Source organism: Syzygium oleosum, unplaced genomic scaffold, assembly GCF_021117445.2.
Source record: "Syzygium oleosum isolate NSW1041296 unplaced genomic scaffold, Sole_v2.1 Sole_v2.38, whole genome shotgun sequence".
NCBI classification, from domain to species: domain Eukaryota; kingdom Viridiplantae; phylum Streptophyta; class Magnoliopsida; order Myrtales; family Myrtaceae; genus Syzygium; species Syzygium oleosum.
In genome coordinates this window covers 2222580-2240112 of record NW_026607522.1, presented here as the reverse complement: position 1 = coordinate 2240112, position 17533 = coordinate 2222580, and the positions used below count along the sequence as shown (strand labels likewise).

The window sequence follows — 17533 nt, the reverse complement described above, 5'->3', positions numbered from 1 at the left end:
TTCCTATTAAAGCTTAACCAGTGAACTGTACCTGCTGGATCTTATGTGGAAAATAGAAATTTGCTTATCCATATGATAGTCTTACGGGTAAGTTTCAATATCAAAATGCGAAGACTTGACACTATAAACATATGGTTGGTCTATGAATAGGCAATTTTTTTCGTCAACTTTATTAGTACGGTCAAACATGACTTCATTTCGGATGGTTGCCGTTTTCTTTTTGGTGCGTGAAAAACAACGAAATAAGATTCCTGAAGATGCAGCCGGTCAAACCAAATGCCCACAGAAATTTAAAAGGAAAAAAAGGAAGTTTCCTTCATGCTCGGATGGACTTGCTGATTTGGGCCACTTTCCTTATTATTATAGTTTAGCTTGTGGGATATTGTATTTGCTGGTCAGAAGAGAATTTACTTGTGATTTGGGAGTGCTGTTCGTGTGTGCGCGCCTGCTCCGTGAGATAAGAAGTGGCTGCAACATTCGAGTAATCATGTGACGCTGAACACTGCGAGTTTTGGGTGTTATTTAAGATAAGGAAATACTTGAGCGTGTGAGTGATTGTAACTGAGTAATTCTCCAATTGTTTAGCGGATTATTTGCTGCTGGCTCTCCCCGTGAAGTAGGTACTTGCACTCGAACTGAATTATGTAAATCTGTTATATTCTTTGTTGTTTGCCATTTACCTCTCTCATGCTATTTAATTGCAAGATTCGTTAACTTCCACATCATTTTTCCAACAATTGGCATTAGCGCTAAGGATATGATTTTTTGGATTTGATTTGGGGCTTTAGCTTGTCTAACCGTTGTTTGGAAATTCTATTATTGCAAATCTATTTAGAGTGAAGTAGAAATTGAAATGTTTAACAGGGGGAACAACTTTGGGTTGTGGAATCGGGATAGAAATTAACATCGGTGGTCAAGCAACAGAGGTAAAAACATATCGAAGTTGTACCATAAAAAGTACAAGGGCTGCATGAAGTGCTTTGTGTGTTCTAAGGAAGGGAACATGAGGAGAGATTGTTCGAAATTGAAAAAAAGAGCTGATATGCCGAATGTCACAAACAATATGGCGAATATTGCCGAAGAGAGCACCAATGATGCGGATGCCATTTTGTGTGTGACTATAAGAGTCGCTCTTATTATATGATGTTTCTTAAAAACTGGTTTACTACTTACTAGATTGTGGATGGTGGTAGAGTTCTCACAGTGAATAATGCAACCTACAAGGTTATGAGAATAAGGACAGTTCAAAGTCAGTTGCACAATGGGATAGATTGCACACTGATAGACTTGAGGCATGTATTGGAGCTCAAGAAAAACTTATTTCTTTGAGGACACTCGAAGACATTGGGCACAAGTATACTACTAATGGTAGATTGCTGAAAATCTCTCGAGGTGCTGTGATGGCGATTGATAAGGAAGAAGGTGAATCCACTCTATCATATAGCAGGAGAGATTAGGCAAGACCTGCTATAGTTTCATCAGGTGAGTGAGACTCAAACCTGACTTGGATGTCGCATATGCGATTAGGGCACATGAGTGATGCTAGTGTGATGATGCTCAGTGGGAAGGGGTTGTTGAAGGGTAAGATGATAGAGAAGCTAGACTTGTGTGAACATTGCATCATTAGGAAGCAACACTGGATTAAATTCATTATAGCTATTCGTTCGAACAAACAACTAATTGATTACATTTACTCAAACGTTTAGGGCCTATCTTCGATTCCTTCGAAAGGAGGTGCCCAATATATGCTAATATTCATCGAGGATTATTCGAGGAAGGTATAAGTATAATATTTGAAACACAACTTCGATGTGTTTGATTGATTCAAGAAGTTTAAGGCACTGGTTGAGAAGATATAATGTAAAACAAATCAAGTGCTTGAGAACCAATAAGAGCATGGAATTCTATGGTAAAGATTTTATCAAATTCTGCAAGAAAGAAGAGATTGTGAGGTACCACACAGTGCTTAGGACACCACAATTGAATGGCGCCGTAGAACGTAAGATCAAAACTTTAATTGAGCAAGCTCATTGGACACTTTCACAATGTAGGACATGACAATGAATTTTTTACCGAAGCAATAAACATGGCTTATTACTTGATTAATCGAACTCCATCATCTACTATCAAGTGAAAGACCCCGGAGAAATTGTGGTAGGGGAAACTTGTTGAACACTCTGGATTACGAATACTCAGATATCCTACGTATTCTCATGGGAGTAAATGTGATTGAGCGATTGTAATGTTAAGTTTGTCGATTATATCTGAACCATTTCATCTATATCTCCCCTTCAAGTAAGCATACCACCAAACACCAACGTAACTCTGTTTTGTTCAGCTTTTATTTCTGTAATTTATATCTTACTCAAATCATTTCATTTGTTCACGCTTCCGCAATACACGTAAAAGTGTATATATAAGCTTCATCACTCGTTTGGTTAGATAATAATATATTAGTAAAGAACCTTTTTCAAGTGGCAAGGATTTGTGTAATCCAAATCCTATATTCCTATGAAACAATTTTGAAGACATGGTGACTTGTTGAGTTTCATCTTCCACATCATGGAATTTTCATTGTCATATCCAACTGAATGCACAATTGCATAAAACTCACCAGCGTACGAGTGGAGAGGCACTCGAGCAGCTAAGCAAGTGAAGACTAGACTTGGCACACAGTCTGCCTTCCCGACCATCCTCACATCGATGGACTGAATGATGGCAGTATCAGCAGCCACCTCGTCGTCGCCACTGTTGCTAATAATGAATGACCTTTATCAACTTTTCTCCTAGGTTTTTATTTCTGCAAAATGTACGCCCTTTATGCCATGTGCTTCTATTCCCTATCATGAAATAATTTATTCAAGTATCGACTGATGAGTAGATAAAGTAAAGGCAATCATGGGTGTCTGGCTGAGACATCTATCGAACCTTTCTTTGTCTCATTACTCTAATTTCCTCGACTCCACTAAGGTTGCCTCGTCATCTTGTTCATCAATGATGTTCATTATTTTTAGTATGTTTTTATTGTGATTTGGAGATTCTCTTTATAGGCAAATAAAGTGGAGAGTTAATAATGAAATAAATCAAATTAAATGTTACAAAATCGTTACAAAATGATTGTAATCATACTTTCCATTAAAGACATTTTAAAACAATTGCTTCAAATAATTCAAAACCATTGAAATATCCAACATGATCAGTAGGCGTTGGCATACTATAATGAGAAAGACTGCGAAAAGAATGCTTTCATCGAGTTGAGTAAACTGCGACTATTAAAAGGAACACTCAAATTGTTGTTAGAAATGAACCATTTTCCCCAAAAATGTAAACTATCAAGAAAGGAGCTGATAAAATTAAAGTACACTTCATAATAGGTGCAATAAAATTTCGGAATGTTCGAAGGTGAGAATTTGTAGGTGCACTAGGAAAATCAAATCTCATCGACTAAACAAGCAGTAGAGTAGAGAATGTTATATGATTGGCACAACCAATCAACCAAAGAGGGGGTAAATTAGCTTTTATAAAGTGACACTCTACTTGTAAATTCCGCTTCTACCTCTATGTGAATTACTCACGTACAAAGCGAAAAATAAAGAGTTTAAGGGTGAGAGAAAATGGTTGCCAATTTGGAGAGGTTCAACCAGTGATGCAACGTCCTCTTCCCTAGCTCTAGTAGGCAAATTCCTCGTCAATCATGTCCAAAATCAATCCCCAATCATGGTTATGAATGAATTTTTTTTCTAAATAGGAAGTTTTGATCATAGGTTCATAGAATCAACACCTTTTTCATTTGGGTCAGCCCTACTCTAACTCTCATCTCACTCCCAGACTTTTGTTTTGCCTCTTTGCAGAGCATGGAAGTCGAATCCAACACCTAAAACCAAACGATCGCACCCCACCCAATTCCCTTACCATTAAACCGTGTGCTAGTGGTGTAGAATCAAGACTTGGTTTTGCAGCTCTAGAACCCTTGATTTATAAGGACATCATTTCTCTATTAGGAAAGGATAGTTATTTGAATAATTTAATCGAAATCTTTGATTTATGAGCTGAGGACATCATTTCTTCTATATATATATATATATTAATCAATCATTTTTTACATTAATTAATCCTTCGTATATACATAATGAATGATCAATTTTTGTCGTTCAACCTTTTTGTTATTCAAGGTTTTTTTCCTTTTTATTTAATATGTGTTTGTTCTTTTTTCTAGAATCTTTTATTTAGTTCTACTAAAGTGGCTATGTTTATTAGATTTTAACAAATTTTCTTTATATTAATATTGATATATATTTTTTCAGATAATGGTATTTAGTTAATTTATTATTCTTTAATTTTCTATTTTTTTCTCATTTTTTACCGCAATTAAGGTAAAAGACAAATTTCCTCCATCTATGAACTGTAAGATTCCAACAAACGGAGAGCTAACAACTATAACAAAATTAAATTTCGGGAGTATTGTTTAATAGTTGAAAGTTTAGGAGCTAATGTATACTACCCCACAATTCAGAGGGGTATTGTGTAGTTTCCCCTCGTTAGTATCTTACAATTCTCGATTTATATCTTAGAGTTCGAGGTACAAACGTTGATGATCTATGTGAATCTAAGAAACATTGAACCCTCATATGTTGATTCACCACTGAATCTAACGACTTGATATGGATCTATCAATTTTTGATTCATAGTTTGTTATATATTCCTATCAATTAAAGTAGGTTTTGTCCTGTTTCATGGTGTATACTATATTTAACATAGCTTCATAAAAAATTTGTTAATTTGATAAATGTGTATTTATTTTTAAATGTAATAGATTTTAAGATGAATATGTGCTACAATATCTTATGTTATATTTAACATGCACTAGAAAGTAAGAATCTTTGCATGTGATCATGAATTTACGTAAAACTTGTTATTTTGCATTTTTCTATTATTTTATATGTTTTTGTGTTAACAGGAACTAGTTTTAGTTATTTTAGTGTATCTTACTATTCGATTCCGTTCTCCATTCAAGATCAATAAATTTGAGATTTTGATTTCCGATTCGTATTTCAATTCGACAACTATTTGGTCGGCAGAATAAACTAATACAATATGCGACATCTTTGAGGCCTACGTCAATTGGGTTTCAAACAAAGATGTGAAATTTCAATGCAACTCTGGTGGATTTTTCCAATTATTATGTTATTCGTACCGTCCACCCGTTCACACTAGAAAGTGCCAGCGGACTACTTGTACCTCACCAATAATTAATGACATTTATTTATGAAGAAGACGACAAAGCAACTTTAGTTGCTCATTATCTAACAAAATGCTCCACCACGAATAAGATATATAATAAGATCACGTGGCCTACTTGTCTCAACCAATTGTCCTTATTAATTGTTTATTTGATGGTGCCAGATTAATTAATTTAGGATGTAGATAACATCACATGGCCTAAAGGCATATGTACCTTTGTTCAAACCCCTATAAGAGGCCATGATTTTTTCATTCTATCTCCACCAATTAAAGAAAAAAACGTCATTGTCCACTAATCTTTCTTCTTCTATTCGCAATGGCCACTTCCTCTAGTTTCATTTTATGTTCTTTGCTCCTGTGCTTGGTCTCTTCCCAAACCCTAGCCACTACTGGTTCTCAGCCCAAAGCACTAGTTATTCCTGTGACCAAAGACTCCTCAAAGCTCCAATACACAACCCAAATCAAGCAAAGAACACCACTTGTGCCCATTAAGCTGACCATTGATGTGGGTGGGAATTTCCAATGGGTGGATTGTGGAAGCGGGTACTTGTCGTCTTCCTATAGGCCAGTCTCTTGTGACTCTCAAACCTGCACGGCTTCAGGGTCGGGAGCATGTACGGCAGAATGTTACACTCCTCCTGCTCCTGGGTGCTACAACAACACCTGCAGCCACATGACTAACAAACCGTTTGGCAACAGCGGTGGCATGGGCGAGATGGCCTCCGACACCACCGTCATCCAGTCCACCGACGGGAGGACGGTTGGGAAGGCGGTCACGGTGCCGGGGGCAGTCTTCACGTGCGGTGCCACTTGGCTGCTTGGGGGCCTCTCTGCTGGTGCTCTGGTGAGTTTAGTTTGATTAGACGGATTGGACGCGAGAAGGGAACACAACATGACAAACTTCTTGATTACAACACATGAAATACTGGTTAAAAAGAGAGGACTTTCTTTTTAACCATGTTATAAGGCAAATTGCAGTATATCAGAGAACAGAGGAGTCGTCTTTTTTGTGATTTTTATCACGACATATTGGTGTGTTTTGTCGAACATGTTGGAAAAAGGTTCTTGATCTTTGCACTAGCGCTACTAATCAGTACATATGAAAGGAAGTACAAATATGATTGGCCAAAACTAATTGATACTTTCTTGCACTCCAGGGAATGGCCGGGCTCGGACGATCAGAAGTGTCCCTCCCTGTCCAATTTGCTTCTGCTCTCAAATTTCCCAAAAAATTTGCCATGTGCTTGAGCTCTTCTTCAAGCTCCAACGGTGTCATATTCTTTGGCGACGGGCCTTATGTGTTCCTCCCTAACGTTGAGGTCTCTAAGTCACTTATGTACACCCCATTAATCCTCAACCCGGTAAGCACTGCAGGATCCTATTTCCAGGGTAACCCATCAACTGACTATTTTATAAACCTCACCTCCATCAAGATCAATGGAAAAGCAGTCCTGCTGAATACGACGTTACTGAACATCACTGAAGGCAATGGAGGGACAAAGATCAGCACCGTTAATCCATACACAGTGATGGAAACATCAATCTTCAAGGCCTTTGTGAAGGTGTTCAGACAAGAAACCAAGAATTTGACTAAGGTCTCGTCCGTTAAGCCATTCAAGTACTGCTTTAGCTCCAGGAACACTCCGAGCACAAGAGTGGGACCGGCTGTGCCAATCATTGATCTGGTGATGCACAGCAGCAGTGTTTATTGGAGGATCTTCGGAGCAAATTCGATGGTGCAAGTGAAGGAAGATGTCATATGCTTGGGTTTCGTCGACGGTGGTTCGAACCCAAGAACGTCCATTGTGATTGGTGGATATCAATTGGAGGATAATATTGTTCAGATTGACTTGGAGAAAGCAAGGCTTGGATTTAGCTCCTCTCTTCGATTCAAGCAAACTACCTGTTCCAACTTCAACTTCACTTCCAGCGCGTGAGTGGGGATTTGTCTGTTTCTCGTGCTTTCTGTGCAAACTTGTGTGACGGATTTTGAAGAGATCAATAAAGTAAATGAATGTTGTATTCCTAAATTTTGCGAATTATAGTGAAAATAAGCTGCAAACTGTTGGTTATCGCAGCCAATAATAAAATTGCCTCAGACATAGTTATCCCATTGTGCTTTCAATTAAAACTTATATGCTGATGAAATATGGCAAATTCTTAGACAGATCAGTGAATCACCTCTTTTGAGGCTATTATTGCACCTTCTTCCCTAGAATCATCCATGATGTTCGCCATATTCAAAGTGGTCAAAGGACTAGAGTTTTTTTTACAATATTGCCTCGTTCCTATTAAAGCTTAACCAGTGAACTACAGTACCTGCTGGATCTAATGTGGAAAATAGAGATTTGCTTTTTCATATGATCCTCTTACGGGTAAGTTTCAACACCAAAATGCGAAGACTTAAACACTCTATACATATGGTTGGTCTATGAACAGGCAATTTTTTTTCATTAACTTTATTAGCACAGTCAAACATGACTATATTTTTTGCCACTGGTCCAACATATATATGTTTGCATGCCACTTTAAAAGAATTTATTAAATTTGATACTATAAAATCGACCCTATATTTATTGGGAGACTTCATATGGTTGCCGTTATAATTTTGGTGCGTGAAAAACAAGGAAATAAGGGTTCTGAAGATGAAGCCGGTCAAATCAAATCCTCGCGGAAATTTAAAAAGAAAAAAGGAAGTTTCCTTCATGCTCGGGCGAACTTGCTGATTTGGGCTCACTTTCTTTATTATTAATATATTAAGCAAAAGCCACTAAAGACTCTAAACTATACTCACCGTGATGTATTTATTCTAAACTTTTTTCTGTGACATAAAAAATCTCAAACTTGTATATGTGTGACACATTTACTCTCTATCAAAGTTTTGTTAATGAGAACCATTAAAAATTTGCATATATGGACGCTAGAAAGCAAACAGTGTTGACATGGTACCCACGTGGTTTAAGTGAAATATAAAGGACGTTGTTTTGGCTGAAAAATCATTTAATGGAACCTTGACGAAGGGTAAATGTGTCATATAGGTACAAATTTGGGGTTTTTTATGTTACAAGAAAAAATTTAGGGTAAATGTATCATAGTGGACATAGTTTGGGGCTTTTGATGTCACAAAAAAAGTTCAAGATAAATGTGTCATAGTGATCATAGTTTGAAGTTTTTTGTTGTTTTTTTCCTGCTATATTTTAGCTTGTGGGATATTGGTTTTGCTAGTCAGAAGAGAATTCACTCATGATTTTGGAGTGTTGTTTGTGTTATTTAATTACAATATTTGTTAGCTTCCCAACTATTTTTCCAACAATTGGTATAGACTTGATTTGGGGCTTTTGCTTGTTTGATTGTTTTTTTTTTAAATTATGTCGCTGCAATCATTTTTTTGAGTGAAAGTAGAAATTGACATGTTTAATAGGAGGAACAACCAGGATGTAGTGTGGAGACTAGTAAGTCGAGGTAGACATCAACACCAGTGGTCCAGCAACAAAGGTAAAAATAGGTTGAAATCAAACCAAATAAAGTACAAGGGCTGTGTGAAGTCTTTTGAGTGTTATAAGGAGGGGAACATGAGGATAGATTGCCCAAAAGTGAGAAAAGAGCTTATATGTAGTTTTCACAAATAGCGTGGTGAATATTGCCAAAGAGAAAACCAATGATGCGAAGGTCATCTTGTGTGTGACTACCGGATCGGCAATAGATAAATGGATGCCAAATTTGGGGTGTTTTTATAATATGATGCCTCATAAAAACTAATCTACTACATATCAGATTACCAATGGTGGTGGAATTTTGGTGGGGAATAACGTAACTTGCAATGTTATGGAATAGCGACATTTTCATATTTGAATGCACAATGGGATAGATTGCACACTAATAGACTTAAGGCATGTAATCGGAGCTCAAGAAGAACTTATTTATATGGGGACACTCGATGACATCGGGTGCAAGTATACAACTAATGGTGGAGTGTTGAAACTCTCTCAAGGTGCAATGATAGTGATCATGTCACGCCCCGAACCCTAACGAGCTCGCGACATCCCCTGCTCCGGTCGAAATGATGCGACGTCCTAGGAACGTCGCCGACCCAACCCAAACATCAGAGCCACATGCGGAAGCGAATAACAAAACCCCGGACAAATAATGACAACAACGGGGTAGAACAACAGAACAATCCAGCAACCACATATTCATACAACACCAAATATACAAACATCATATTACAGACATAAATACAGACTAACATCCTCAGTCACCGTTTAAACAAAAGTTCAGGGGTTTGGTTATCTTCACTTCACTATCGGATAACCCAAGTTATACAACCCCTAAAACACCCTAGGGAAAAACCTAAGGGTCGCCCTCCTCCTCGGTTGCTTCTAAATCTACGCTTGAATCTCTCGGAACTCACTGCGGCTCCACCAGGCACCAACAGTAGCTCCCCGGACTTCCAAAAAGAAAAGGCACACTTCCAGGGTTTAGGGGCGGGGTTCGAAAGTGGCGGTTATACAATCGTGAGACGAATCTCAATAAGTGTACAACCCCAAACCCCATGTAGGCACTCACGTACCGCCGGACGAAAACACACATAACACACAACGATCGGCCAAACTAACAATCACATGCGACCCTACACGGAATCCATCACGCACGTTCTCGCACGTTAGACAATAACACGCCAACACATCACAGCAAGGACTCACAGACGTGCGCGTGCCTCAATTATAAGACAGAAACCACTTGGGCACGTCCCATACCGTGCCTAGCAGTTTCTACCCCATAATTAAGCATCACATCGCGCGATACAAACACACTCGCACGCTTCTCACACCATGCGTCACTTTCCACAATCCTCTCGCTTGTCTTGCCAAATCCCACTCATTCTCAACCTTTCCACCACTACCGCGCCCGCGTAAAACGCATCAGGCCAACGGTCTTCTGACCTCGTCAGGCATCGTCACCCCGTCGGGCCGAGCATCGTCACCTTGTCAGGGACGGCATCGTCCCGCGTAAACGTACACGCCTCAGGACGGAATCCTACACACACTTTCCTTCTACCGCGCCCACGTAAAACGCATCAGGCCAACGGTCTTCTGACCACGTCAGGCATCGACACCCCGTCGGGCCGGGCATCGTCACCTCGTCAGGGACGGCATCGTCCCGCGTAAATGTACACGCCTCAGGACGGATCCTTTCCAACCAATCCTACATTTCCGTACCCTCGTTCCACTCAAACCACACTTACACATGGCCAGCAACACTCACGGTCATACACAACCTCACGCCTTACACACAATCCACCACGTATGGTCAAACATACACACCTCACACACATTTCACGATTACTCATTCTCGTCACACGAACACGCACACATAACCACACACTCTTGGTACACAAATTCATTGCACAATCACACTCCCATACTCACACACCTCACAGCCACACACACGAGGCACACGGCCAAGCCACATTCATCCGAAACACACACCAAACCAGCCAACCATCACGAGCCACACAACCACACAACAAAGTGCCATTCAAGACATAATTCTACCAATCAATCGCACAATTCAGTCACAATCAATCCACAACACCTCAGCCATCATCGAGCCTCCTAAACCTCGCAAATTTCCTTGCCAACTCAGTCTCCGATTCAGCCCACAACAACCACACAATCAGCCTTCAATTTAGTCCTAAAATAGTCACATAAACTACCCGAACTAAACCCTAAACATGCCCTACGATACCCGAACTCCTATATGACATTTGGGGAAAATACTTACCCAAAAAGGCGAGACAGAACGGGGCTGGAACGAGGCGGGACAACTGACGGCGGGGCAGCATGTGTCGCCGCGATGTACGGACGGCGTGAAGCAGTGTACCCCCGTACGGGCACGCGGTGAATGCAGTACCACCCCGTACGGACAATGTACGAGACAGTGGGACGGTGGCCGCGAGTGCTCCGTGATAAGCCGCGCGTCCGTGCGGTCCGGCGTGAGCAGTGATCCGTACAGGGGACGGTGAAACAGTCACCGTCACGGACAACTTGCACGGACGGTCTTTGGCAGCGGCAACGTATGGACGTCTTTGGGCCAGCAGGTGTCGACTGGCAGCGATCGGACTCCGGCGAAGCTCCGTGATCTTGTTCTGAGCGGGAAGAGAGAAAAAGAGAGAGAGAGGCTGTACATTACGGATTTAAACCAAGGTGTGGTGGCTGAACAGGTGAGAGGGAGGTCCAAAGGTGTCTTTGTGGCGACGGCCCAGTGGGCGGCCGGCGGCTCAGTCGGGTGCTTTGTTCCGGCGTGAACAGTGCACAGAAAATGCGATAACCGAAGGCTGAGAACAAGAAACGGAGAAGAAGAAGAATTTGCACGGGGAAATGACCGAATAGGCTGAGAGGAGAGAGAGAGGGTCTGGTCAAATAGGTCAAAGATGGTGTGAGTGGAATCCATGTGTCTCAATCTAGGCCAATTGGACAATTTTGCCCTTGATCCAATGGCTATCTTTCCTTCTCATCCAATAATTTAGGGGTGAAATGGTCTTTTGTCCCTAACCATGGTTGACCAGACCTGGTTTAATCCCAATTAACCTTGGTTAACCCCAAAATTTTGACCAATTTTCGGAATTAAATAAAATGGTCTTAGGGGCATTTTCGTAATTTTCCGATCCCGAACCGAAATTCCAATTTTCACACATACATATTCCATATGTGCGTGGCCAACATAATATGGCGTCGGAATCGCGAAATTCATCGCGCAAGCCCTCGAAAATCCACGTCAAAGTCTCGGGAATAAAATAATATTATTTTTCCAATTTTTGTCGAAATTCCAATTTTTGGCCAAAATGACTCCTGGTATGCGTGGCCACCCCAAAATGACACTAGCCTCGAAAAATAACCTCAAACGACTTCAGAATCGCCATCGGTGACCAGAGGGCAAAATCGTCATTTTCCGGGTCCCGGACCGAAATCCATTTTTTTGCAGAAATGGGTGGCCCCAAGGTTGGCCAAGCCAAAAACGTCATCGGCCGTCCAAAATTGCCACTTTCAAAATTCTCGATTCCCGGGTCCGAATTCTAAGAAATGACTAAAATTGAACAATCGCAACTTTAGCTTATCTCTGGCTAACGGGTGGCTCTCTGGAATTACGCGCTCTCGACCCGTGACCGACACTAAGTCAAATCACGTTTAAGTTTACTCAACCCGGGACGACCTCGGTTGTCATATAATTGCGAGGGTCTGTCGCTAGTTCCCTTCGGACACGATCAATCAAGTAAACCGGTCTCGGTTGGCTCAAAACATTCCCTCGTCAATCCATATGGTCGAAGATCGAACCCAGGTCGAGTTCTTTGGTCGTGCGAACTCAATCCCGTAACGGCCCTACCCCTAAGGTTAGCATCCCGAGAATGCGCATTTCCGGGTGAGATCTCACTATAAGTGCATTGGTCAAAATATTCATTCCTTACATCCTGGGAAAAGGATCGAAAATTCAGACTGTTACAGATCAAAGGGAAGAAGGTAAATCCACTCTATCACATACGAGGAGAGATTGGGCAAGAGATGCTACGGTTTCATCAGGTGAGTCAAACTCAAGCCTCACTCGATTATGGCATATGCGGTCGGGCATATGAGTGACACTAGTATGACGCTACTGAGTGGGAGGGGGTTGCTAAAATGTCAAAATACAGAGAAGCTAGACTTGTGTGAACATTTCATCTTTAGGTTACAACACCAAATTAAATTCAATATAGCTATTCATTCAAACAAACAATTAGTTGATTATGTTTATTCATACGTTTGGGACCCATCTCCAGTTCTTTTGAAAAGAGGTGCTCGATATATGCTGACATTCATCGAGGATTATTTGAGAAAGGTATATAAGTACATTATTTGAAACACAAATTCGATGTGTTTGATCAGTTGAAGAAATTTAAGGCACTAATTGAGAAGTAATAAGGTAAACAAATCAAGTGCTCGAGAACTATTAATGGCATGGAATTCCATGGTAAAGATTTTACCGTTTTATGCACGAAAGAAAGGATTGTGAGATACCACACATTGCCTAGGACGTCGCAACAGAATGGCGTCATAAAACAAAAGATCAAAACTTTAATTGAGCGAGCTCAATGTATACTTTCAAAATGTAGGACTCGACAAGGAATTTGTGGCTTAAGCAATAAATATGGCTTGTTATCTAGTCAATCGATCTTCATCATCTGCTATCAAGTGGTAGACCCTCCTGAAGAAGTATGGTAGGGGAAACTTGTTGACCACTCTTGAATAGGGGTGTCAAACGAGCGGGTCGGGTTAGGTTTGGGTCGAGTTGAAAATGGTCTAACCCATATTGATCCATTTAACCCATTTTGACCCATGTTTTTGTAGTTCAAATCTAGCGACCCAAACCCGACCCAACCTGTATTGCTAAAAGACTTTAATATTAAATCAAATTTAGAAAAACTTGTTTCTTATAAATTATTAAAATATATATATTGCTAAAATACTGTGGATAATTTTTATAATTTTAAAAATAAAATTGATTTATATATATTTTTATATGTTCTTTCTTTCTTTCTTTTACTTTTTTCTTCTACGTTCGGCAACTGATGACTGGCACTCCTTTTATAATTTTTATTATTATTATCTTTATTTTTTTAAATCAATTTTTAATTAGTTTTTATTTTCTTTTTTCTTTTCTTTTTTCCTTCTTCAACGGTTGATCACCAACCATGGGCAACAGCTAGCAATCGGCCAGAGGCGATGGACGAGCTCAAGCTTGCCGGCCTCTAGTAAGACTTGAGCTCGCCAAATTAGCGAGCTCAAAGCTCACCGGATCGGCGAGCTCATCCTACACCCGTGTAGCCAGGCACCACTAGCCGAGAAAGAAGAAAAAGAAAGAAAAAGGAGAAGAAAAAATCATTAAAAAATCTGAAAAATTTTAAAAAATTAAAAATGACATGTTTACTTTTAAAACTAAAGCCAATCCATTTAAGCTTATCTTTAAAACTAAAGCCAACCCATTTATGATCAATTTAATACTCTCTTTTTTTTTTGTCTGTTCTATTCTAACTCTGGACTCACTCTCAGACTTTTACCTTGTCTCTTGTAGGACGTGAGAGTTGAAACTCACATATAAAACTACACATCTCCACCCCTAGCCCCCTGAGAAGGTGGGGAATCGAACTCCCTGCCTCCCCTTTCCAAAGTAGGAAGAGTGGCCACTGAGGCAAACCCCAGTGGTTATTTAATACCCATTGAAGACCTATTAAGTTAATAAGTAACCCATTTATGACCATCTAAGCTTATATTTAAAAATAAAGCCAACCCATGTCTGACCCATAAAATTAAATATGAGCTAAAATATGGGTTTTTAACTCATTTTGCCACCTCTACTCTGGATTAGCAATATTCATATATCCTATGTATTCTTGTGCAAGTGATGGTAAGCATGAAGGCGAAGAAATGCATATTTCTAGGTCATACACATGAGGTGAAAGGCTACAGGCTATGTCACGGCCCGAACCCCACGGTGCGCCACATCCCTCGCAAAGGTCGATTCAAGTGCGACGTCCCAGGACGCGTCGCCGACCCGACGCTCAAACAGAGTACAAGGCACATGCGGAAGCATTACAACACCCGAACAATTTAAAACCACCTAACCAAGGATAGCCGCACAACAACCAACAAGAACAAATATACACTTGCATTGATACTGGGAACCATATACAACATCCATTTACAGCCCACGCTCAAAAATCAAAAGCGGGTCAACAGCCACCAACATCAAAAAGGGGGGTACGAGGCTCGGCGGTCAAGCATTATATCTAACCGGGGCTCCTCCCAAAATGTATCGGTACGCCTGTCATCTTCAAGGCCGGGGGTCTGAAAAATTGATTTTCAACAACAGTGAGAATGAATCTCAGCGAGTAGGTTCCCTAAACCTAAGCTAGGCTAACATGCACCTCCTGACGAGCACTAAACAACACACCAATCAAGCCATAATTGCCTTAGGCCCTCGGGCCCAAATCCAATACTCACCTTGCCCTGCAAGTTAGGCACTTACAATTCAAGAATAAAACATAGGACCCAAACGCAACATATGCGCACATTACTTGGTCACAACGCATGTCATGCTTATGCTCGTGCTCATACGCGTGCTCACGCCTCATCAATGCATTTTCGCACGCTTGCACTCAGCACACTTGCCATTTATCAATTTCTCCTCCGACCGGCGTTAAACGCATCGGGTCCGACCGCGTAAAACGCATCGGGTCCATCACTTCGAGATCGATCTCTAGCCCGCGTAAAACGCATCAGGCTTATGGCACAACACCCGCGTAAGACGCATCAGGTTTGGCCATCTTCCGGTAGTCCGGGCATCGTCCCGCGTAACACGCCTCAGGACGGGTTCACAACCCCGCGTAAAACGCATCAGGGTTTATTGTGATCACACATTCACAAGCACCAATTTTCATCTGAACCTCGCGTTAAACGCATCAGGGCATTTTAGGTGATCACAATGCACATGTCACTCGAGCACACTTGTAAATGCACATGCCGTGCCAATGCTCGTGATGCAAACTCATGGCCATAAACTTCACACTCGGGCATTCACGATTTTCACAATGAGCATTCAATTGCACAACGCCGCTTATTCAATTCACCACATAATATGCTCAATTCAATAAATCACAAGCCCAAGTAATCAACCATCCCTTCCAGCCATGGCACAAACTTGGCACATAATTTACGCATACAAATCACACAATTGAGTCAACATCAATTCACGCACTCGAGGCCCGGCAAGAGACTCCATTCTTAGTCACACTAGGCACATGACACGGCACCACAAAATTGATCACAACCCAGTACAAATCAGCCACTTAGCCCGCCAACCTAAACATTCCCGATAAACACACAATTAACCTCCAAATTGATCGCTCATAGACCAATTCAAACCCGGTATGGATAGCCACCAAACAAATCGTCCTAGGCCAACAAATGTTCTCAAAACACTCCATTTGACTCCCCAAAATATCACCCAAATCAGCCACCATGAGGACCAAATGAGGCGCGCACTATAATCCACATTTGAACCCGAAATTAACCCCAAACTCGGGCCGAATCCTTCCAATACTTTCAGCCTTCATGCAGCACATTCCAAGTCATTACACCTCATTAAAATGATCCCGTTAGACCACCAAAACCGCCATGAAAACAGCCGCTATTCGGTCTTCAATTTACACCCGCCAAATTCACAATTTGTACCCGAACCAAGGCGTCAACGCTCAGCCACTATCCAGCACACCACAGACCACTAAACCTCGATTAGAACATCATGCTAACCCACCGAATGCGCCACAACATCAGCCCTTAACAGCCTCCACAAACTAACCCCCAAATTGATCGCGCCTTGTCCGATTCAAACCCGATATGGACAGCCCCCACACCAGTCACTCTAGGCCACTAAATATCTTCAAAATGCTCCATTAGACTCCCCAAAACACCATTCTAGTCAGCCACCACAAGATCGAATAAGGTGCGTACTATAATCCCCATTTCAAACCCGAACTTTCCCGAACTCGGGCCATTCCGATTCAAACATGTCCAGCCAATGTACAGCGCCTCTCGGGCCACTAAACCTCCATTAATTCATCACACTAATTCACCGAATCCGCCACAATGACAGCCCCTAATCACCTCCACAATTTAACCCCCAAATTAACCTAATTAAACCCTAAAACCCATCTAGAAATACACATTAGTCTAATTAGGGTTTAGGGTTGTACTCACTTGGATTCCTAGGCTCCAAATAGGGCTGAGCAAGTGGCAATGGCGGCTGGACAGCGGCGGATCCGCGCCGGAACAGTAAAGGCGAGCGGCGGCTCCGGCGAAGCCCTAGAGCGGCCGAGAAAGAGAGAGAGCAGGAGGGGGAGAGACACGGCGAGAGGGAGAGGGAGAGAGACGGAATGGTGATGGTGGTGAGGCGTGGGGCGGTGGCACCGGCGGCGGCGAGCCGGGCGAGCTGCAGCCGACGAGCCGGGGCGGCGAGACTCGGCCGCAATCAGGAGGCAGACGCGTTGCCGCCGGAGCAAAGCGAGGGGCGACGGCGGTTTGGGGGGAACTGGGATGGTGGCGGCAAGCAAAGGTGGGGCGATGGCGACCGAAACGGCGGCGTACGGCGGTCGCGAGCGAGGCAGGACAGGGGAGGAGTCTGGTGAAGAAAACAGGGGAAGGGAAAAGAGAGGGGGGTCACGGCGGCGATGGCGTGGCCGCGGCGCGCAGCGGCGGCCCGG

At 41.9% G+C, this 17533-nt stretch overlaps 1 protein-coding gene across 1 annotated transcript; it reads left to right on the top strand.

The window, feature by feature from the left end:
* Positions 1-5557: 5557 nt before the first annotated feature.
* Positions 5558-7226, top strand: LOC115692946 (probable aspartic proteinase GIP2). Its single transcript, XM_030619928.2, has 2 exons — positions 5558-6085; positions 6399-7226. Exons 1-2 carry the CDS (start codon positions 5558-5560, stop codon positions 7176-7178), a joined length of 1308 nt encoding a protein of 435 aa, XP_030475788.2. The 3' UTR covers positions 7179-7226.
* Positions 7227-17533: the final 10307 nt, after the last annotated feature.